We start from the raw sequence: 24,784 nt of genomic DNA, 5'->3' as shown, positions 1-24,784 counted from the left end.
AAATATGCCCAACCTTCTGAAATTATTTTCCTCAGTATCTACTTCGACACCTTGTTTTCTCTCTTCAAAATCTCTCATGTGAGGCAGCAGTGCTGACCGCTGTGTCACCGTGCCGCGTTGATAGAAACCATTCCACTAAAAGTGGAAGTTAATTCATTTTGATACAAAAAAGTGCTTGAGAAACAAGTTTGAGTGGTTTACAGTGAAATCTTTTCAGAATGAAACAACAGTGTACATTGTACAAACCATAGAACTTCCATTCAATCCACAATATGCATTTTACAATGCTTGAGGATTGACAATAATCTATCAAAATAGTTTCTTATTGCATAAACTCAGCTAGATTATCCCAGGGTGGGATTTTCCGGGGAGTTGACCTCTGGCCAGGATTCGTGAACTTCCACAACAGCAAAACTGGTGCCAAACCTGGATTGATTCAGCGACCGTGGAAGGGCTAGCACCGATGCCACGTGGAACACAATTGGTTCCAATGAGAAACGGTGCCGGATTCGCTGGGTCCATGATTGACACTCGGGAGACTGACAAGCTGCAGCCATATATACACATTACAATCCCGACACACACTCATCCCAGCCAACAAGATGGCACTGGTTGCGCTGGAGTGTGCCCATCTTGCTAATGGGTCGGCTGGCGTCAGAGGGCACCTCGGGGGCGTGCCCTAGGGGACACCCACATACGACCTGTGGCCCTAAGTTCACAGTGGGCAGTCAGCAGCTTGCGCAGCTGCTTGGCTGCCTTGCAGGCCGCAGCAATGGTTCTCCGTGCCCGTCCACCCCGACCCCACTGCCCACCTCCTGGCCACCCCCATGCTACTCTCCCTGGCCCTGGCAGAAGCCCCCATGGCCAGCGGCACAATTGTCAGCAAAGTGTGGTGATGTTGGACACTTTCCGTACCCCCCCTCTCTCCCCATCAGCCACAAAGCCGGTTTCACGATTTTTTAAAACACAAGAGGCCCTCGCCGTTGGGATTTTGGCCCATCGGAGGCGGAGAATCGCAGAGGCCCCGGAGAATACCAGGTCGGGCCCATTAATGATATGCAAACGGTGTTTATTGTACGTGCGTTCTGGAATGCATTGACGCTGCTGGTGAGGCGACAGAGAATTGCGATTTGGCGTGAAATCGGCACCATTGCGATTTTGGCATCGGAACCGATTCCGCCCAATCGCGTTTTGTGATTCCGGCATCGGGCTGACGGAGAATCCCTTCCCCCCCCAAACTTTGGGGACTGGATTACTTTGTTGACTACAGTATACAAATTGTAATTAATATTGTTCCTCCGTTCCCTGTCTCAACCTCCCAGTGTTTCAATGTACAGCACAGGCTGGTGTAAGTATGTGGAGAAGGCCTTTAAGTGCCAGGGAGTAACATTCCCAACCTTCATTTCCCAGTCTGCTTCACATCTGACAAGCTATTTGCATCCAAACAGCTCAAGGCCAGTTTGAAGGATGGCCTGCAGACAGCCAATGAAGTCAGAACCCTTCTGGCAAATTTCTGAAGTTAGGTAATGAATTTTGATTTTTATATAGTGCCTCTCACGTGTTGAAAATGTATTAATATTCTTCACAACCAGTAACTTACTTCTGTTGTGTGGTCACTAAAATAACATAGGCAAATGCAAATACCAACTTGGGCAGGATAAGATCCAATAAAAGGAGTGAGATAAATGATCAGGTAATGGTTTGAATCCTGCTGTGCGCAGCGATGGGACAGCTTTTGCTATTCACCTCGTGCACAGTTGCCACAGACATTTAGTGGGCTGGTTAACAATTACTTGCAGTCATCTAGCATCTGTTTAAATTTGGCACCTTCCAGATGGCAGAATCCTTAGTGAGACATGCAGACTGCAAAGTCGGGTAAAAAAAAAAAAGGAAATATAAATTAAATATAAATCATTGTACAAAGGAAAATAAAGTTGGGAGAACATGCATTGGATGAAGGAAGTGTTGAGAAAATTAGAAAGACGATTAAAATACTATTTTTAAATCTACATTAATTTTCTTTTGAGAGAACAAGAATCCAAATTTCTAAAGTTAACTTTTCTGGAGAAGAGAGGCTGTTTAGCAGTATTGATCGCTGAGCACACCTTTAAAACTCAGTTACTCCTAATTGGGCAAGGTCTAATTTTCCTTTTTGTCTGTGGGCAGCACAGTTAGCACAAGTGGATAGCACTGTGGCTTCACAGCGCCAGTGTCCCAGGTTCGATTCCCGGCTTGGGACACAGTCTGCACCATAGACCCCAAGATCTCTCTGCTCCTCCACATTGCCAAGAACTCTACCGTTAACCGTGTATTCCGCATTCATATTTGTCCTTCCAAAATGGACAACCTCACACTTTTCAGGGTTAAACTCCATCTGCCACTTCTCAGCCCAGCTCTGCATCCTATCTAAGTCTCTTTGCAGCCGACAACAGCCCTCCTTACTATCCACAACTCCACCAATCTTCGTATCGTCTGCAAATTTACTGACCTACCCTTCAACTCCCTCATCCAAGTCATTAATGAAAATCACAAACAGCAGAGGACCCAGAACTGATCCCTGCGGTACGCCACTGGTAACTGGGATCCAGGCTGAATATTTGCCATCCAGCACCACTCTCTGACTTCTATCGGTTAGCCAGTTCGTTATCCAACAGGCCAAATTTCCCACTATCCCATGCCTCCTTACTTTCTGCATAAGCCTACCATGGGGAAACTTATCAAATGCGTTACTAAAATCCATGTACACTACATCCACTGCTTTACCTTCATCCACATGCTTGGTCACCTCCTCAAAGAATTCAATAAGACTTGTAAAACAAGACCTACCCCTCACAAATCCGTGCTGACTATCCCTAATCAAGCAGTGTCTTTCCAGATGCTCAGAAATCCTATCCTTCAGTATCCTTTCCATGACTTTGCCTACCACCGAAGTAAGACTAACTGGCCTGTAATTCCCAGGGTTATCCCTAGTCCCTTTTTTGAACAGGGGCACGACATTCGCCACTCTCCTATCCCCTGGTACCACCCCTGTTGACAGTGAGGACGAAAAGATCATTGCCAACGGCTCTGCAATTTCATCTCTTGCTTCCCATAGAATCCTTGGATATATCCTGTCAGGTCCGGGGGACTTGTCTATCCTCAAGTTTTTCAAAATGCCTAACACATCTTCCTTCCTAACAAGTATTTCCTTGAGCTTACCAATCTGTTTCACACTGTCCTCTCCAACAATGTCGCCCCTCTCATTTGTAAATGCAGAAGAAAAGTACTCGTTTAAGACCTCTCCTATCTCTTCAGACTCAATACACAATCTCCCGCTACTGTCCTTGATCGGACGTACCCTGGCTCTAGTCATTCTCATATTTCTCACATATATGTAAAAGGCCTTGGGGTTTTCCTTGATCCTACCTGCCAAAGATTGTTCATGCCCTCTCTTAGCTCTCCTAATCCCTTTCTTCAGTTCCCTCCTGGCTATCTTGTATCACTCCAATGCCCTGTCTGAACCTTGTTTCCTCAGCCTTACATAAGTCTCCTTTTTCCTCTTAACAAGACATTCAACCTCTGTCAACCATGGTTCCCTCACTCGACCATCTCTTCCCTGCCTGACAGGGACATACATATCAAGAACACGTAGCACCTGTTCCTTGAACAAGTTCCACATTTCACTTGTGTCCTTCCCTGCCAGCCTATGTTCCCAACTTATGCACTTCAATTCTTGTCTGACAACATCGTATTTACCCTTCCCCCAATTGTAAACCTTGCCCTGTTGCACGTACCTATCCCTCTCCATTACTAAAGTGAAAGTCACAGAATTGTGGTCACTATCTCCAAAATGCTCCCCCACTAACAAATCTATCACTTGCCCTGGTTCATTACCAAGTACTAAATCCAATATTGCCCCTCCTCTGGCCGGACAATCTACATACTGTGTTAGAAAAGCTTCCTGGACACACTGCACAAACACCACCCCATCCAAACTATTTGATCTAAAGAGTTTCCACTCAATATTTGGGAAGTTAAAGTCGCCCATTACTACTACCCTATGACTTCTGCACCTTTCCAAAATCTGTTTCCCAATCTGTTCCTCCACATCTCTGCTACTATTGGGGGGCCTATAGAAAACTCCTAACTAGGTGACTGCTCCTTTCCTATTTCTGACTTCAACCCATACTACCTCATTAGGGTGATACTCCTTGAACTGCCTTTCTGCAGCTGTTACACTATCTCTAATTAATAATGCCACCCCCCCCACCTCTTTTACTACCCTCCCTAATCTTATTGAAACATCTATAACCAGGGACCTCCAACAACCATTTCTGCCCCTCTTCTATCCAAGTTTCCGTGATGGCCACCACATCGTAGTCCCAAGTACCGATCCATGCCTTAAGTTCGCCCACCTTATTCCTGATGCTTCTTGCGTTGAAGTATACACACTTCAACCCATCTCCGTGCCTGCAAGTACTCTCCTTTGTCAGTGTTCCCTTCCCCACTGCCTCATTACACGCTTTGGCGTCCTGAATATCGGCTACCTTAGTTGCTGGACTACAAATCCGGTTCCCATTCCCCTGCCAAATTAGTTTAAACCCTCCCGAAGAGTACTAGAAAACCTCCCTCCCAGGATATTGGTGCCCCTCTGGTTCAGATGCAACCCGTCCTGCTTGTACAGGTCCCACCTTCCCCAGAATGCGCTCCAATTATCCAAATACCTGAAGCCCTCCCTCCTACACCATTCCTGCAGCCACGCGTTCAACTGCACTCTCTCCCTATTCCTAGCCTCGCTATCACGTGGCACCGGCAACAAACCAGAGATGACAACTCTGTCTGTCCTGGCTTTTAACTTCCAGCCTAACTCCCTAAACTTGTTTATTACCTCCACACCCCTTTTCCTACCTAAGTCGTTGGTACCAATGTGCACCACGACTTCTGGCTGCTCCCCCTCCCCCTTAAGGATCCTGAAGACACGATCCGAGACATCCCTGACCCTGGCACCCGGGAGGCAACATACCTTCCGGGAGTCTCGCTCGCGACCACAGAATCTCCTATCTATTCCCCTAACCATTGAATCTCCTACAACTATTGCTTTTCTATTCTCCCCCCTTCCCTTCTGAGCCCCAGAGCCAGACTCAGTGCCAGAGACCTGGCCGCTAGGGCCTTCCCCTGGTAGGTCATCCCCCCCCCAACAGCATCCAAAACGGTATACTTGTTTTGAAGGGGAACGGCCACGAGGGATCCCTGCACTGTCTGCCTGTTTGTTTTTTTCCCCCTGACTGTAAACCAGCTATTCTTGTCCTGTACCTTGGGTGCGGTTACCTCCCTGTAACTCTTCTCAATCACCCCCTCTGCCTCCCGGATGATCCGAAGTTCATCCAGCTTCAGCTCCAGTTCCCTAAAACGGTCTTTGAGGAGCTGAAGTTGGGTGCACTTCCCGCAGGTATAGTCAGGGGGGACACCAGTGGTATCCCTCACCACCCACATCCTACAGGAGGAGCATGCAACTGGCCTAGCCTCCATCCCCTCTTACCTTACAGAATATAGCTGCCGTGTGGACTAACTAGATCTCCGCCCTCCGACTCTGCTCCCAGTCAGCTACACTTTCTGTAAACACCTGGCTCTCTTCGCACTCTTTGCGGAAATGTCAGAAACAAAATGAAAGGAGAACCTTACTCCCTCCTCACCTAACTGCCTCAGTCACCAAACTCTTACTGTAGCACTCAAAAAACACCAAATTCAGCACTCCCTCGGTCACCAAACTCTTACTATAGCACTCAAAAAGCACCAAATTCAGCACTCAGTGCAAACAAAGTCTGCACTGTAGGGGATCACTTTTATACTGTGAATCTAGCCTCTGAAAACTGGCCTAATCCAATTAACTAATTAACAAGCTCCAGCTGCAAGTGCCTACAAGTAGAAGCCTGTTTAAAGCAGATTGAAAATTCACCTTCTTCTAAACCAAACAGCAACCTTTAAGTTAATTAACTAAATAAAAGAAAGACTAAACTTTAGATAAAAATGAAGCCTTCTACTCCCTCGGTCACCAAACTCTTACTATAGCACTCAAAAAGCACCAAATTCAGCACTCAGTGCAAAAAAAAAAACCCTATGGTGCGAGTTATGACGGTTACTCATACCCGGTTTTTCTTGCTTTTCTTGTACCTTGTGAAATCAGATTCTGAATATGGAGCACAATCAATTGAGATGTGCATTTTTCTGGATCTCCAAGTGGGGAGTCATATGGTTACACCTTATTTCAGTTTGCAAGTTTGAGGTTTTGGGTTTCCCCAAATGCGGCAGACTCTGGTGTGAATTTCCTTTGTGCCACACCTACATATTCCCAAAGAAGCTCAATGAAGTTCACATGAGTTTTCCCAGCTCTCTCCGAATCTGTGCTAGACAGGATAAGTGGTCGGCACAACATCATGGGCCGAAGGGCCTGCACTGTGCTGTACTGTTCTATGTTCTAAAACAGGCCATGAAATCATCAGCATTGGCCATTTCCACTTATTCCATTGTTTGTTGCACGTGAGGAGGTGGTGCTGGATCTTTTGAGGTGCAAGGTGTCTTGGAAGGTGCTGCCTAAGGAGCCTTGGTGAGTTCCTGCAGTGCATCTTGTAGATGGTACACATGGCTGCCACTGTTCAGCGGTGGTGGAGGGATTGAATGTTTGTGGAAGGGGGAAGCAATCAAGTGGGCTGCTTTGTCCTGGATGGTATCAAACTCCTTGAGTGTTATTGGAGCTACATTCATCCAGATCCAGGCAAGTGGAGAGTATTCGATTACACTCTAACTTGCGCCTTGGAGATGGTGGAGAGGATTTGTGGAGTCAGGAAGTGAGTAAGTCGCCACAGGATTCCTAACCTTTGACCTGCTCTGGAAGCCACAGTATTTATATGACTAGTCCAGTTCAGTTTCTGGTCAATCGTAACCCCCCCCCCCCCCCCCCAGAATGTTGATAATGGTGGATTCAGAAATGGTAATGCCATTGAATGTCAAGGGGCCGTGGTTAGATTCTCTCTTGTCTGAGATAGACATTGTCTGGCACTTGTGTGGCATGAATGTGACTTGCCCCTTATCAACCCAAGCTTGCATATTGTCCAGGTCTTGCAGCATTTGGACATGGACTACTTCTGTATCTGAGGATCACAAATGGTAATACTGAAGCAGTCTGTGTCGGCATGCAGCAAGACCTGGACACCGTTCAAGCTTGAGCTGATAAATGCTAAGTAACATTTGTGCCTGAAAAGTGCCAGGCAATGGTCATCTTCACCGAGAGAATCTGACCATCTCCTCTGATGTTCAGTGACATTACCATCGCTGAATCCCCCACCATCAATATCCGGAGGGTTACCATTGACCAATATCTTAATTGGACCAGCATCTAAATACTGTGGCTACAAGAGGTCAGATGTTGGGAATTCGGCAGAGAGTAACTCACCTTTTGGTCTGTCCACCATCTGCAAGGCACAAGTCAGGAGTTTGCTGGAATACTCACTGCTTCTCGAGATGAGTGTGGCTCCAACATCACTCAAAGATTTTGACATGACCCAAGACAAAGCAGACCACTTGATTGGCACTGCATCTGTAAGTTTAAACATTTAGTGCAGTAACCACCATTGCACAGTGGCAGTTGTGTGTACCATATAAAATATGAACTCGCAGAGGCTCCTTTGACTGCAGCTTTCAAGATCTCTACCATGTAGAAAAGGGCAGCATCACTTTCAAATCGCACAAGTTGAATTCAGTCCTTCAACACCGCTGGATCAAAATCCTGCAACTCCCTCCCAAATAGAACCATGGATGTACCGAGATGGTACTGCAATAGTTCAAGAAGGCAGCTCAACACCATGTTCTAAAGAGCACAATAATCTCTAGGTCTACCAGCAAAGCCCAAATCCCAGAAATTAAAATTTAAAAATCTGTGTAGGTGTTTATACTATACATGAGCAATAGTCACATGTGGCCATACTAATCCCATGTCTCTTTGTCCTCCTTTCTTTCAGTCCCCTGTCTGTGCTGTTATTAAAGTTTGATATCGTCAGTGCTTCAATCGCTTAATCCAGTTATGCATTCCACAACTTCACAATCCTCTGCAGAAAATGTTCTTTCCCTCAACATTAAATGCAAGAGATTTAGGATGCCATCTCTATATTTCCCTCATTATAGCCCCTTCAATCACTGAAAACAGTCAGTTTCTGTCTACTGTGTCCCATTCCTTCTTAACATTGCAACAACTACGAGTACTTCATTAGCTGTAAAGCACTTTGGGGACGTGGCACAGGTATGAAAGGTGCTATAGAAATGCAAAATGTTATTTATCTACATTTCTATCAAAGTTCCCCATAATCTCTCCACAGCTCCACGGGCAATTTGGAAGAACCAACACGATCTGCTGTGCTGCCACTCTGCAGTTAAGACAATTATCCACCAATAGTTTAGAATTCTGGCAAATTGAGTTCAGTGGATTTGTTTGTATCAGGAACTCCACAAAATTCTCTCTCAGCCCGAACTTTTGGGTGGCGGTGCCTTTTTTAAAGAAGATGTTTATCTATCCAGGGTAATGAAGCCTTTTTCGTTTCCACAGTACTGTTTACGAGACACATTGATGGAACTTGTGCAAGTGAATTGGAAGGTACAAAACCTCCACAGCTCAGCAACAAGTCGACGAGATAATGGAGCGCAGCCCTGAGACAGCATGTTGTCACATTGCCCTGCAAACTGTAATTACTAATTATAGTGATAATAACACATGCAGGGAGGGAAGGAAGACACTGGCTCGAACTGACAGAGGCCTTGGGCCATTCAATTAAATCATATATATTTTATTGAGCAGTCACAGAAACTGTCCCACCTTGGAACCAAAAATAGACAAATGTTTGCCGGATATGTTCAGTCAAACAAATTCGACGATATTTACACTGTAAATATAGCAATAAGAAAAATGACCGAAAGTATGTTTGCAAGCATCTTTACAACAAACTGACTTGCTTCCAAGAAACAAACTTGAGATTACAAATACACAATGTTTATTACTTTGTGCGTGGTTGGAAGTTACATGAATAAAATAGCATGGTAAAAGTATAAAGGTGTTCCATTGCAACCCTTTAACGGGGCGACTGCAATTGGATTCAATTCAGTGTACAGGAAAGGGATTTGACAGTAAAGAATACTTGTATGAACAAAGAACAGCAAAGCAAGTTGAAAAACCCTTATTCTAGAGACTGATAAAAGTATATGCGCACAAAAATAGGCTAAACAATTTACAAGTTAACATATTTTGAAAACATGCACTAAGAACACGTACGAACAGATTCAAAGCAGCTTCTTCCCCGCTGTTACCAGACTCATAAATGACCCTCTTACGGACTGAACTGATCTCTTCACATATCTTCTTTACTGAGTAGAACTACACTGCTGTATGCTTCACCCGATGCCTGTGTCTATGTATTTACATGTGTATTTTAAGTTTGCCCTCTGTATTTTAATTTCATGAATGGAACGATCTGTCTGAATTGTATGCAGAACAATACTTTTCACTGTACCTCGGTACACGTGGCAATAAACAAATCCAATCCAATATTTTGTAGTCTCTGGTGAGACAGAATTCTGGTTTCTATGTCTACTAGATCAGGTCAGAGTGGTTCACCTCATGGCTGCTAAAGCCCCCGATAAGGCACAATTCAGTAATGTGATGGAATATCCTCCACTTCTGGAGGAGCTCAACTTCAACAATACCCAAAAAACTTGGTACCATCCAGCACAAAGCAGTCGACATGATGAGCATTGCTACACCGTGCACTGTAGCAACTCACTAAGACTTCTGCAGCAGCACCTCCCAAGGCGAAGAGATCTCCACCACCCGGAACAACAAAAGCAGGTGTATGGGAACACCAGGCCCTCCAAGTTGTACATTATGTTGACTTGGACATACATCGTCCATCGCTGGGTGAAAATTCTGGAACTCCCAACTAAATAGGATTATGGGAGCAACTTAACTATAGGCAGCAATGGTTCAGCTCACCTACTCAGAAGAATTTCTAGGTAATATCCACGGCCCCAGAGCTAATTTTAAAAATGGCACAATTAAACAGGCAAGTCACTTAATTTTAGGTTGTGTATTAGGCGTGGTTTTAAAAGATAGTAAATTACACTTTGATGAAAGTCTTAGCTCTGATCGATTAAAATACTGTTATATTACACTATAATATACTAACTTTTATCATTGATACTAATTTTAATTTTTTTTTTTTTTTTTAATTTTCCAGGAACCTGATCAACAGTACGATGGAATAACCTTTAATGACTTTCTTCAGGTTTGTTTCCCTTGAAAACAAATTAAATTAGTATAAATTTTCTGAAGTGAAATTAGGCCTTATTCAAAACTGATAATGTAGAATCATAGAATCCATACAGTGCAGGCCATTAGGCCCATAGAGTCGGCACTGACCCTCTGAAAGAGCACCCTCTCCCCAACCCTGTCCCTGGAACCCCACCCAACCTGCACATCTTTTGGACACTAAGGGGCAATTATTAACATGGCCAATTTACCTAACCATCACATCTTTGGACGGTGAGAGGAAACTGGAACACCCAGAGGGAACCCACAGACACGGCTAGAACATGCAAACTTCACAGTCACTCAAGGCTGGAATTGAACTGCTGCCGCTGTGAGGCAGTTATTAGGCCACTGACGGATTCCTAGTAACTGCTAGACGACCATTTAGATTCTTAATCATAGAATCCCTCCGGTATAGGAGACCATTCGGCCCATTGAGTCTGCAATGACCCTCTGAAAGAGCACTCTACCCAAGCCCACTCCTTGCCCAATCCAATAACCCTTTAACCTAACTTATATATCTTTAGACACTATGGGGCAATTTAGCGTAGTCAATCCACCTAACCTGCACATCTTTGGACTGTGGGAGGAAACCAGAGCACCTGGAGGAAACCCACACACACTGGGAGAATGTGCAAGCTCCACACAGACAATCACCCAAGGCCGGAATTGAACCCGGGTTCCTGGCGCTGCGAGCTAGCAGTCAACTAGGTCAACTAGTTTTGTTCAATTTCAGTGCATGCTGATGCTAAATATAATATTGTTACAATAGGTACTTGAATACCTATTGAATACCTTGAATACTGGGCAGCACAGTAGCATAGTGGTTAGCACAGTTGCTTCACAGCTCCAGGGTCCCAGGTTCGATTCCTGGCTTGGGTCACTGTCTGTGTGGAGTCTGCACGTTCTCCCAGTGTGCGTGGGTTTCCTCCGGGTGCTCTGGTTTCCGCCCACAGTCCAAAGATGTGAAGGTTAGGTGGATTGGTCATGGTAAATTGCCCTTAGTGCCAAAAAGGTTAGGTTGGATTACAGGGATAAAGGGGATAGAGTGGAGGCGTGGGCTTAAGTAGGGTGCTCTTTCCAAGGCCCGGTGCAGTCTTGATGGGCTGAATGGCCTCCTTCTGCACTGTAAATTCTATGAATATCAGGTAGTTTTATTATTTTAGTATTAACCCCGTAACTACCAAAATAATCTAACTTAAAAACATATACCGTTGTTTACATGGTATCATTTTTGTTCTTTTTTTTTGTATTTTAATTTCTCTCCTACTTACTTTAACCATTTATTCTTTACATTTAAACAATTTCATTTATCTTTTCCCTTTGCCTTCCTGCCCTAACCATTTATCTTAGGAATCTAGAGACCCAGACTCTGGGAATCGGGTTTGAATCCCGCCATGCCACGTGGTGAAATCTGAATTCAATAAAAATCTAGAATTTAAAGTCTAGTGATGCCCATAAAACCATTGTCAATTGTTGTAAAGACCCAACAGCCGTCCTTACCTGCCCCGGCCTACAAGTGAGTCCAGAGCCACAACAGAACTGTTGGCTCTTAAATGCCCTTTGAAATGGCCCAGCCAGCCACTCAGTTCGAAGCTAAACTGGGGAAATGGTCAAATCACAGACACAACCTGATCATTTTGACACAAAATAAGTAAATTGTGACACTTATTGGAGGACACTAAAATTCAGACAGACATCCTTGTCCACCAAACTCAGCGGGTTAAGCAGTTCAGATATTTGTATGCAGTGGCTCACTAGAAGCCTGTATTATGGCTTGGAATTCAACGAGGACACATTTAATGAGTATACAAGATAATCCATGATGTTGCTCACAGCAGGTTGGAGGTTAGTTTTTATAAAATAGTAACTCGAGCATTGTGCCATGTGTAATACAAAGTCTAATGGAGTGTTAACATTCTCACAGTCCTTTCCAAATCTACATGAAAGAGCAGACTTGAGAGAAGCAGTCAGTTGCTAAAATGGAGATGTGATCACCTTTCCCTTAAAGACCAAAATGTGCTCCTGGTCAGAATCCATCAGTTTAGTTACAACCCCAAGACAGCCTCAAGGTCACGTTGACACCCTTTCTGGTTGCGATCATACCAATCTATCTCTGTGTCCTCCTTAATCACTTCACAGCCTCAGCCACAATCTGTCACCATATCCTCTCCTCCACAGTCCTCAGATGTGCCCTCATTTGGTTTTTGCTCCTACTGGCACAATGCCATTGTACTGCTCAAAGGATCCTCAGCCCACCCTGCATGGTCATCTTGGAAGTCCCCCACAATTCTAACCTTGAACCACTCTTATTCCTTGTGCACATGCTCATCGTGGCATCAACTTGTGGTTGACTCTTAATTTACCTCTGAAATGGCCGAGCAAGCCACTCAGTTCAAGGGCAATTAAGGATGGACAATGAATACTGTCCAGCCAGTGACACCAAATAAACACATTTTAAAAATGCACCTGCAGCCTCAACTTCTCCAATACTTTAGATTGGATGTTAATTGTTATCACTGGCACATCCAGAGGTCATCAGATGCTAATTGCTGAGGAAAGTTTGTCTTTATTTTGCCACTTGCTCCAGATGAAGCCCCAGATCCTACCCTTGGGAAATATAATTAAGGTTACCAGATCGCAGTAAACAAAAGTGGCCATTTTGTTTATAGTTTTTCCGTTGTATCTGTTGCTTTTGAACATGCAGAACCAGATGCACATATGGCATTGGGTTTGCAATGCATGCCAGATATGATAATTGGAATAATTTATCTATTATTACTTGTAAAATGGTGGATCTGCACACACGCGTCTCACAACCTGCAGGTGCCACAGACTATGATCGGTTAAAAATTCACGTTCCAACATCAGTGACACAGCAGAATCCTGTAACTATGAGAAGTGACGAAGAATAGTCTGTCAGTAAAACAGGCAGAAGCTGCACTAATTAAGTCTCTATTACACTTCTTCATCACAAACTCAAATACAGAGAGCACAAAATTAGATTCCTTACGTATTTAAAGCATGCAAATTACTGGCAAAGTTTCCACTTTTGGGCACAAATTGGACCCTTTTTCAAAATGTTTACCTGTCCAACTAACAATGGTAAGGAAAATGCTAATCACGTTACTCGCCAGAAAACAGCACTTGTGTCAGTCACTATCTTTGGGATGGTTTCTTGTTTTGGAAATGGACAGTGGCCTTGTCTGATTCATGAGTAACACCGCAGATCCAGCCCTTCAGTCCTAGTTTTCATAAAAACTACAAATCTGATTATGACATCTACCCAATTGTAGCAAATCCCTGAATGTGAATTTTCCTATAATTGACTGTGGAAAAAGTTAATTCTGCAGTGCTACCACGTGAACTAATGTATCTTGTTCAGTAAAGCTCCACACCATTCACTCCTCAGATACCGAAGCAGTCTGCGCCGAAATGCAGAAAGGCCTGGACAATATTTAGGCTTGCACGGATTAGTGACAAGTTATATTTGTGTCACACAAGTGCCAGGCAATGGTAAGAGAATCCAACCATCTCCCCTACATATTCAATGGTGTTACCATTACTAAATCTGCCATTATCAACATCCCGAGAGTTACCATTGGCCAAAACTGAACTGCATCAGCCATGTAAATACTGTAGCAACGAAGAGCAGGTCAGAGGCTAAGAATTCTGCAGCTAGTAATTCACATCCTGACTCACCAAAGCCTGTCCACCATCTACAAGGCACAAGTCAGGCATGTGATGGAATACTCTCCATTTGCTAGGATGAACACAGCTCCAACACTGAAGGAACTCAACACTATCCAGGACAAAGCAGCCCACTCAATTGGTACCCCCTCCACCACCAGCGCACAATCTGCAAGATACATTCATCAACTCACCATGGCTCCTTCAATACCCATGACCTTGGCCACCAAGAATGATGCATGGGAAAGCCACCACCTGTAGGTTCCTCTCCAAGCCACTTGGAACTACTTTGCCATTTCGTCTCTCAGGATTTTGATGGGTCAAAATCCTGGAACTCCCTTCCTTAACAGCTCTGTAGATGTACCTCCACCACGTTGACTGCAGCGGTTCAAGGAAGCAACTCACCACCACCTTCTCAAGGACGATTCGGGATGGGCAATAAATGCTAGCCTAGCCAGCAATGCCCACATCCTGTGAAACAAATTTTAAAAACTTCAGATTCACAGTTACAAAATTATCAATATCCTTCAGCTCCCATTAAGAATTATAACTATAATCTTCACAAAATCTGGGAAAAAACTTCCACATCAAACCAAATGCTTTAAATTTTAATCCCATTAACTGGCATACATTCTCAAGATTAAGACTGTTACATACAAGTTTAAGGCATTAAACTTTGTGTTACACATTGAACATAGCACGTAACCCATTGCACTCATGATTTACAACACTACTTTGAAATTCCATTAGTATAGCTTTCAGTAACTTCAACAAGATTATTTATAAATATTTTGAATAGAAGTTTCATGACTAAACCTTTTGAGTATTCCATTATTTACATTTGCCGAAACAGAACTGAAATGTGCCCCTTGTTTTCCATTTACTTATCTGCTTTGATTACTTTCTAACTCTCTCCCTATAGTCATCTATATTAACCAGAAATTGGTCTTGGGCTTTAGTTTAACTTTAGTGGAGGAAACTCATGGAAGCAATAATTTGGGTGAAAACATTTTCATGAAGTGTGTGGTTAGGATCTGAAACATACTGCCCGAGAGTATGGTGGAGGTCGATTCAATCAAGGTATTCAAAAGGAAATTGGACTTTCTGGAAAGAATTTTTTTTACAGGGCTATGAGGAAGACGGGCCATGGCATTGGGTAAATTGCCCCTTCAGAGAGCCAGTACACACACGATGGACTGAATGGTCTCCTATGTTATGATTCAACTGGAGTTGTTGGTGTGTTTACTGATGAGTATCTGTACCAAAGCTAACGTGACATGCACTGTGTTTTGTTTACAATTTAAGGAAAATTTAGAGATGATTTATGATGTAACCAGTGATTGATAAGAATCTATTACTGGAAATAGCAGGACAGCACGATGGCGCAGTGGTTAGCACTGCAGCCTCACGGCGCCGTGGTCCCAGGTTCGATCCCGGGCTCTGGGTGGAGTTTGCACATTTTCCCCGTGTTTGCGTGGGTTTCGCCCCCACAACCTAGAAGATGCGCAGGGTAGGTGGATTGGCCACGTTACTTGCCCCTTAATTGGAAAAATGAATTGGGTACTTTAAATTTATTAAAAAGAAGAAAAATTACTGGAAATAGCTTTATGACCATATTTGACTATAAGGTTCTGCATTCTGATAAGACAATATGCTTCTCGGGCCCACAGCAATTCATCAACGATAAAAACAAAAGCTAATCGTGTTTAAACCTATTTAAATTAGATCAAATTATGTTTTTGAATGTCAGATATTATTGCTATTAAATAAATATATATTTGGAAATATTGCACAGTACTGTAAGTGAATTGTCAAATGGTAGTTCCTTTATTTTTCAGATAATGCAGGACATCAAGATAGAAAGCAAAATGCATGTGCGTTTTCTGAACATGGACACTTCTGCCATTTGTAAATAGTGAAAAACGCAAAACCAGATTGAGAAGAATCCGAGCAGACATCACTCCACATAACGATCTTTAGTATTAAACCATGAAACAAACAAACAATTTTACAGTACCGAATGGATTGGTACGAGCATGATTCCACTCAAAGTAGCTTGGCTCACCTTCATTTTTAGAACGTATTTACTAGTGTTTTTTTTAAATCCTTGGCAAGAACCAAGTGTTGGAATCTAGAATTGCTGTAGTTCCCTCCCGAATGGAGTGCTATAATTTCTCACTTTTGTAGCACAGCTTTCTTCCCTCTGCCTCATTAAATGGTGCACTAGATGCTATACAGGCTACAACACTATGCTCTCATGTATTTCCTGTGGTCTAATTGGATGTATCCAGCTTAAAATTTGAAGTTTTAATTATTTATTTTATGACTTCTCTGTCCCATTCCCCTTTCTAGCCCCGTTAAAGTGCTTTCATATCAGACATCTTATTGACTGATTCTCCCCATCCTCTCAACTAAGCTGCTCAATTTCCCAGTATTATTGTTAGGGCCTGCTGTTCAATTTACTGTGGGGTTGAAACATGCCGACGACGTGTTGGCAGCTGCTAATCTCATTGTTTATGACATCAAATACGTTCTGCTGAAATGAAACAATGGGCCTTCCAGTGTCCTAATAATAAGCGGAATTAGTAACTATGCTCACTTAAAAATAGGGCCCTTCCTTTTAACCGTACAAGTCTCAGCTTTACAGAGAAATCAGTTCCACGTGACTGCAATTAATCTGTTTGAAAGCAACCGTGATTGGGCCAGCCAAGTTACAATCATGCATATTAAATCTACTCATTGTTTTTGCTAGAAACTATACCATTTTGATCCATCTTCCCATAACCATCAGTTTAAGTTCCTGCTCTATCTAAAATCTGAACTATACTCTCCCCACTGCTTTAATCTCGGATTATGTGTCTTTATAATTCAGTCGTATGTGGGGGGTTTTAAAAACCATTTTATTTATCTTTCACTTCCTCTGTGGAGTTATCTCCTTTCCAGCCCAAAGAACAGGTGACTAAACCCCAGAGGCCTCATCCTTTCCACACTCTACTGATTCTTAGGGCTGGGAGGCAAGCAGGAACTAGCCTATGACTTTTGAATCCTTTGCATGGGGAAGTGCCCAACTTCCGTTTTGCAACTCTCCCAGGGATCAGTTTGGAAAACTTCATTATGAACCCAATGTACTGTCAGCAATGGACTGCAAACTTATTGGCTTGTTTTCACTTCATTATTTTGGGAATTTATAATCGTATCTAAAATGGATACAAAACAGTAATTTATAATTGTATCTAAAATTAATACAAAACATGCAAAATGTAAAAGTTCTAGGTATTGGTGTACAAAATGTTTATATATACACAGACGTTATTAAAGAATCTTTTGAATAATTCATACAATATTGAGCTAAACTTTCTGCCTACAGACTATACATGGAAATGCGCAAACATCCTGGCACAATGTATATCTTTCAACTGGGTTGCAAATTGGTATGAGTACACAATATTTGAAATGGTTCCTCTTAAGCCTACTCGAATATACTCAATACCAGAACTATCTAAACTTTTGTCAAATAATTACACTAAACATTAGTTGCAATTGCAACTGATGTCTGTTGCAACCAGTTTAAATTGGTGATTTTAAATATTAAAAATATTAAACCTTTTGGTTGTTTCTCACAAATTGAAGACATTCAGAAATTTTGTAAGTAGCAGAACCACAGGATACACAATGGCCGATCCAAGAGACCTCCCACATGGTCTACTCCTGCTCCTATTTCTTAAATTCTTAGCTGAATCTTTAGTTAACCCTGGCGCATCTAACTTCACATTGGAACTTTGTACAATTGCGCTGGACATGCAGGTAGAAAGGTTGCACTTCAGCCTATGCGCAGGATAGCCTTCAAATTACCTAACCATGAACATATGCCAGCTTGCCTTACAGTTTCAGATAAAGTATTATTTTCCTTTTGGAATCACTCTGGATAAAGGATGCTAATGTTAAATCATTGGAGATAAGTACAAGTAGAGTGCAAATTGGTGTTAATTAGTTTGTGAACCTCAACAAGGGTTTTTTTTTTAAATAGAAAGCTTGCAAAAGAAAATATTATGCCATTGTAAAATCCAAAATAACACCATCAAAGCACTGGCACACAAGCTCAACTAAGTTCAGTAATGGCAGCTATTCACTAATAAACAAAGCTTTTGTGTCTTAAATTCCCACTGCTGCGCACAACATACATATAGAAGTGCATAGGTTACCACAGTTAATATATGGGTATATTAACTCAGACTGCCCGAGTGAACTGAAGCATCACCACCACTCAGGTTCATATCTGCATTTGGTTGATAGATTGATATCCAAGGGTAGCAGTTTCTAATCAGCACTCTATCCAGAGGCAAACTCGTCAGATGTGATTTGAGATGGTTTATCTGCTTGGGAGAGCTAAACATGAAAGGCTTCTAGCAAAATATTTTTAGAATAGAAAATTTGCACTGTCCCGTTCTGTAAAAAAACATTCATTGTCACGTTTTCCACACAATTTGAGCGAAAGATATATGAAAATAGACTGACAAAATAACATCTTCTGGGAATTAATTTTATTGTCTTATAATATTTCACACAGGAACATTTATTAATGGAACACAGTTCGTATGATGTCTTTACAATGGGACATTGCAATTAATTACCAGCAGGAAACCAAATGAAATATACTTTCTGTATCTTGTAATCTTTTTTTACACAAGTTCTTCTACTAAGGTGCAGAAAATTATTTAATTTTAATGTAAATTGTATATGATACAAAAGGTGCCCTGAGATACTTGCAGCATATTTCCAAATCAGTATCTGAGGGACTCATTTGGTCTATTCTGTTCATTAAATACATGCTCATTGCCATGCTTCACTCTTTTCTGAAAAATGACTCAGGAATGGCCATACACCTTCTCCACAAGTTGTGATGTTAACACCATGTCATCTGGATATTGGATCTGCAGTTCCTCATTAGCAATGTAGTGTGTGCCAGAAAATTCTGAAAAGTAGCGACCAACTTCTTCATGGCTTATTTCCAGTGGTGATGCATTACAAATCAGATTTTCTGCAACATTAATCGGGACATAGGCATTTAAAGCGTCAACATATAAAGACTTTCATTTGCTATATCTCTAAATATCCAGAATTATTGCATTCTGTATGGGTATATTAACAAAAGCTTCAGCCCGATATCAGGTACGGGGTTGGGTACTGATGTAAACAAATTATAAGGAAAAAACAGGGATGGATCTAACTACCCCAATCTTGCTGTGAATCTAGATATGAGATTGTGGGAGAGAATGGACCCTGACTTTAAATACTAAATTACAGATCGGAGTCAACCGGTTGGTCAGATTTGGCGACTACAACTTCAGTCTCCAAGTTGATAGGAAAGGCCAAAACATTGTGCCATCTGAGCAATGCAGTCAGAAAGCAACCGGATGCACCCAAGAGTATGGGGCAAGTGACACACAGTCATCAGTGCAGAAAATGTAGTGAGTGGTTATCTGCATTGTTTTTGGATGCTCATTGTCATGACAACAGATCATAGCCCGGAATTACTATGAACATATTGAATCCCCAAATTACTACGAACATATTGAACCTACAAGAAAGACGTGCTTTTAAAGAAAGGACATGGAAGAAAAAAAAAAACTGGCAGAGGCTGTAAGTATAAGGTAACCATTTGCTGGAAAATTCTGATGCAGATTACACTTGATCAACTAGTCCAGGGAGAACAGAATGTTGCACCTTTTTTTCCCAGACAGAGATTCTTCAAAAGGAAGAGATGCAATGCAAAAAGTGAACTGTAATCTCTGTGGTTATAATGGAGGCTAATTACCACTCAGCAGAAATCATTACCTGTGAGTAATATCCCAGACTATGGACAAAATGTGAGTTGCAAGAAAGCAGTTTCTAGGCGAAAGGTACTTTTGCTTTTTTCCCCCTTCCAGGAAAAGGGGTTTAAAAACTAACTGCAACCCTGGTTTCTGTGTGCTAGCCTGGTGTTCTAGTTCTACTGTGCTAGTGTGTGCATCACAGCTGAAGAACATCCACCGCGCATCCCTGCGCTTACAGGTAAAAAAAAAAAACATCTCTTCAATTGCTGGAACAAGTCACAAGTCAGCTAACTTGGAGAACCAAGAATCTCCAAACTAACTGCCAAAGTCAGCATTGCTGGAATCACCCAACTTAATGGCCACAACATTTCACCATATACTCCTCATGGACGAGCCAAAGACTGATTCATTTATCTTTTTAACTTTTATTTTTGGAATCACTTCATGTGTGTTGTGTTTTATTATTTTCTTCTCGAGTCTTTTAATAACTAATAACCTCACTCTTTCTTTAACTCAAGAAAGTCTGGTTAAATTGGCTCCTTTTAAAACATAATTACATTTGGACTGGAAAGTAGTAATCATGAGGGAAGGGATTGGATTCTTTTGAAATTAACTTTGATGTTAAGGTTGAATAAAGAAGTGGAGTCACCCGGCAGCACAACAGTTTAGGGAATCCTTTTGGAATCATCACAAATTGGAGGAGTAGCCCAGGTCCCATTCATAACACCATGCAGCCAACAAAGTTTGAAGATGCCGGTGTAGTAGTGAATATAGATTTCCCTGTTAATGCTCTTGAACCCCTTAAGCAGTACCACAGAAAACAGTACACAGAATAGGATTGGGGCAAGAACACAAACTAAATGATTGTAAATGATGATTGCGCACCAATGAGAGAGATCCGGTAAAGTGCAGCTGCGATGACATTTCTTTTTCAGCAAGTAGATAAGAACAACAGTGGAAAAGGTTTGGGATTGTATCATCTGCTTGACAAGCTCGGTACCCAAAGCATCACCAAATAATGGGGAATAAATAACAAGTACCAAACTAAACTGTAGGTATTATTCTGCATGGAACAACAGTTTAGCAGAGTTATGAATATAAGGCACAAACAGTTTGTAAGATTTAGTTAACCTTATAAAGAAACACTTCATAGTTCATTTCAAGATTTAACGTTACAGCAAGTTATTTTAAAATTTTGTTTTATGTATAAAATAATGTTTTTCTTTACACTAGATTGCTCCAAAGATCATAGCTTGCTACTGTGTCATTAAACCTGATACTGTAATGTAACAAATTGGAGATCAATTAATAACATTTACCCCAAATATTTCCTTATCAAAAAGGACAGGGTTCAATTGATCTTACGCTCAGTAAGCACTAGAGAAGCTCAGGATTCATATTCAGCCCGTTAAGTTCATGCCAGCTCTCCAGAGCAATCCAGTTGGTCCCACTCCCCCACTCGATTTAGTCTACCTTACTTGCCTGCACTCGACATCCCTCCCCATGCCATGGCACGGATTGGGAAATCATCATCAGGATTCACCAGCATGGGTTGGCTTTTGACCATTTGAAAATACCTGCTTGCTGCATCATCCAAAATCAGCACCGTGTTATTAATAGCAACAGATTATTCTACAAAATAAACATATCAGTACGTTGTACATCTAAACATTTACCTTGTGCAGCATATCTGCAAGAACCATCCTGGACAAGAACATTGTAGAATGGCTGGTCAGGCCCATGTGGTAGATTATGAACTCCCATAGTTCTCATCCAATCTAACCCCATCATACATTTGGGATCCCATCCATATATCACACAGTTATAGCCATACCTAAATAAAATAAATTCATAGATCAATAAACCTGTAAAACTCACACTTTGATTCAGAGCCATTAAAATATAAGCATGTATCAACTAGTGTCTTGCTGCATGCCGGGGATTTAAAATTTATATTAACCAGGTGTGAGCTGCTTAAAATATAAACAGAAAAGGCAAAATACAAGACACAAAGTGACAACAGGTGGCATGGGAAGTATAAGACAACCATGCACACACACACAGTCATAGCCACACAGTAGAAGCAAAACCAAATGACTACAAAACCAGATGGCTACAGAAGACAAAAAATATTTATATTTTTTGTTCATGATCAATGCCATAGACCAACCAGTTATACATAAAGTACAGTGGCACTGGGGATAGATTTTAATTAGCTCAGAAGAAATGTAGATTTGTGTAACCCATTTCATTTATCTGGAATTAATCAATGCCAGAAAACTAGCTTCACAAACAGAGTAACTGCAGTGAATTAAACTATAAATTAAAATCTGATGAATCATGCATCAGGAGCTAAAATTAAAAATCTGATTATTGTGAATCCGAATACAAATATGCAAAACAAGTGCAGTTATTTGATGACCGTTTATGTATCATAAGTAAAATAGGTCCATATTACACATTGCTGAATCTCTGGGATACAGGTTCCTCACATATGATAAAATAACTGAAGGCTACTCGCAGTGTCAGATCACAGATCCAACTGTTTATCTGTAAACCATGGGTAAGATTCTCTGTTTGGGAGACTATGCTCTCCTGCCAGAAGTGAATAGTTCCGGCTTTGCGCTGGCGTTAGGAGTGATGCCCAGGAGCGATGCACTCTCCTCGTCATGGTAATTTATGCGTGGCAGGGAGCTCATGGGATTCCGTTCCGAATCCCGTTATTGGGCCGTTTTATGCGGGAGGCCTGATACAGAGGTTCGGCCCATCTCTTCGATGCATTGCGGTTGGCTTCATAGCAGGGTACCTGTGATGTATTCAAGCATAAAGGGAAATGAAAATAAACAATCTAGACATCAAATGATCTGAGGGGTTTAAATCCTTGTGCTGTGTTTTGGCTTTCTATTAAGTAACAGCTGCTGCTACTTTCTACACATCTGTCTGAGGCAACAGCTGTAAAGGACAGCTAAGCAGAAAAGCAGTGATTTTTTTTCACTGTCTCTGCCTGAACTGCCCTTTAGCTTCCAGAGAGATCACAGATGGGGGAGGGGGGGTCTAATGGGAGTTGTGGTTGGCAGGATTTGCACTGTGTGGTAGGACTTTGGGGGCACCTATGTTAAATACCTACCCCCTTGGTCCACTGCGAGGTCCACCTAGGGCCACACTAGCAAATACTTGCACCAATCCACGCTCACATGAATCCCGGCCCAGATGGCCAGAGCATTATGGAGGTGTGGAATATTTGTTGTCCAGCATGGGGCGCGAACCTCAATGTCACCACTAGCGAGGGACTGGAGCATCGCAACGGAATTGGTGCCCCTGAAGTGTGAGTCTCCATCGCATCAGAACTCTGCTACCGGCTGCAAATCCTGGTTCATATGAGCACAGACCAAACCATTCCAATCCATGTATAGAAGTCAACTGATTCACAAACATGTACTGTTCAAATGTAGGTCACATATATGCGACGCAAGGGTTAAAGGGGAGTTCAACCAACTATAGAGGATTATAGGTCACAGAATAGAATATAAATATTAGTGATGAGGGAAACTTGACTTTCATATGGAAAGAATGTAGCAAATATTGCATTTTGTAGCTCATATACCAGACGAGATAATAATCTGTTTTCCTCAAAAAATGTAAGATAATTTGCACACAGGTTTAAAGGATTAACAGTACTGCTGAGTGATTTAAACAAACCTTCTGGGTGTCTCCACATGACCAGACTGTGATTTAGAAATACTTGGAATTGTACCCTTTGGAAAAGCACCCAGTATTTGTGAAATCTGCAGAGTACTTGAATTTAACTGTAAAGGAGGTTCTTTCAGCTGGAAAGCCTTTTATTTATTAATATACTTCTGTACTGTTAGTAAGCGGGTTGCAGTAGTCCAGTATGAGGCATCCAAGTCTTACTTCAAGGCGGTAATTTATAACCGAGCTTTGATTTTTGAGATTTCCAATCCGTTCCCACCACCGAGTGTCTCTGGTTACTAAGTGCGTTGATTCGCAGCTACAGATTGATGATTATGCATTGTAATGGAGCAGCAGCTAGGCTTTCTACAATTTTTGTTAGTTTATGTTGGCAGATTTGATTTGGGAACTGGGAGGCAGCAACTGTTGTACGTCATGTTTTCACTTCATTTAATGATTCATTTAGTGAATTAAATACTGATGAAGACATATACTATTGACTGTTCAGCTGCCAGTTATGATGAAATCTATTACTGTTAATTGCAACCATGAATTCAGCAGAGTGCTAATTAATGCATCAGCTTTATTTCACTCTTGTGAGGTGCAGTGCTCTGCAGCAGAGGTGACCTGGAGCCGGTCCATGGACCTCGAGGGGCTGGTTTAGCACAGTGGGCTAAACAACTGCTTGTAATGCAGAACAAAGCCAGCAACGCGGGTTCAATTCCCGTGCCGGCCTCCCCGAACAGCCGCCGGAATGTGGCGACTAGAGGCTTTTCACAGTAACTTCATTGAAGCCTACTTGTGACAATAAGCAATTATTAATTAATTATTAAGTTACATCCCACTGGAGAGTGAATTTACACTATGGCACACTTGATATTAGCCTGAGTACATCAGTGAATTGTGACTCGCATTTGGCTATCAACAAGTCAATGGAAGTGGAGGGAAGAAATATTTCGGGCACGAGAGTTCTATGATAACAACATCAACATCTGATGTCACATGTCAAAACTAAATAAGATAGCACTGAACACATTCCTCCCCTTTTCAACAGCATAAAACACATATTTCCACCGTCCTTCAGTTCTGAAGTCATGTTTGACTCGAAATATTAACATCTGCTTTTCTCTCCACAGAGGCTGCCGAGACTTGCTGAATATTTCCAGCACTTTGTTCAAATTTCATATTTCCATTGTGCACCATATTTTGCTTTTATATTAGCAAAATGTTCAATTGTACTCGAATCATTGAAAAATATGGAATT

The 24,784-nt window shown here is 41.9% G+C and overlaps 2 protein-coding genes and 1 long non-coding RNA gene across 8 annotated transcripts in view; 1 reads left to right on the top strand and 2 right to left on the bottom strand.

Annotated features, from left to right (window-relative positions):
• The window catches only part of LOC140408744 (uncharacterized), a 30,047-nt gene extending 15,722 nt beyond the window's left edge, over positions 1 to 14,325 (bottom strand). The window contains exon 1 of the long non-coding RNA XR_011940187.1: positions 14,212 to 14,325. This is a non-coding gene — a long non-coding RNA (uncharacterized lncRNA). The remainder of the gene's footprint in view (positions 1 to 14,211) is intronic.
• The window catches only part of tesca (tescalcin a), a 46,220-nt gene extending 28,782 nt beyond the window's left edge, over positions 1 to 17,438 (top strand). For 2 of the 6 annotated variants that reach the window (XM_072496357.1, XM_072496328.1), the window contains 2 exons: positions 10,257 to 10,304; positions 13,740 to 14,217. In XM_072496357.1, coding sequence (XP_072352458.1) covers positions 10,257 to 10,304; positions 13,740 to 13,847 — 156 coding nt within the window. In that variant the 3' untranslated portion in view covers positions 13,848 to 14,217. Of the gene's footprint in view, positions 1 to 1,448; positions 1,524 to 8,575; positions 10,193 to 10,256; positions 10,305 to 13,739; positions 14,218 to 15,855 lie in introns of those variants that run through there. The other 4 variants (XR_011940179.1, XM_072496366.1, XM_072496337.1 and 1 more) reach the window with 4 other exon arrangements.
• Positions 17,439 to 18,541: 1,103 nt separating this feature from the next.
• The window catches only part of fbxo21 (F-box protein 21), a 48,416-nt gene continuing 42,173 nt past the window's right edge, over positions 18,542 to 24,784 (bottom strand). The window contains exons 11-12 of the mRNA XM_072496314.1: positions 21,507 to 21,664; positions 18,542 to 19,055 (exon numbers count right to left, since the gene is read on the bottom strand). Of these exons, the coding sequence (XP_072352415.1) occupies positions 18,883 to 19,055; positions 21,507 to 21,664 (331 nt within the window). The 3' untranslated portion in view covers positions 18,542 to 18,882. The remainder of the gene's footprint in view (positions 19,056 to 21,506; positions 21,665 to 24,784) is intronic.

This window comes from Scyliorhinus torazame, chromosome 1 (genome assembly GCF_047496885.1).
Source record: "Scyliorhinus torazame isolate Kashiwa2021f chromosome 1, sScyTor2.1, whole genome shotgun sequence".
Taxonomy (NCBI): Eukaryota; Metazoa; Chordata; class Chondrichthyes; order Carcharhiniformes; family Scyliorhinidae; genus Scyliorhinus; species Scyliorhinus torazame.
This window is presented reverse-complemented; position numbering and strand designations above follow the sequence as displayed.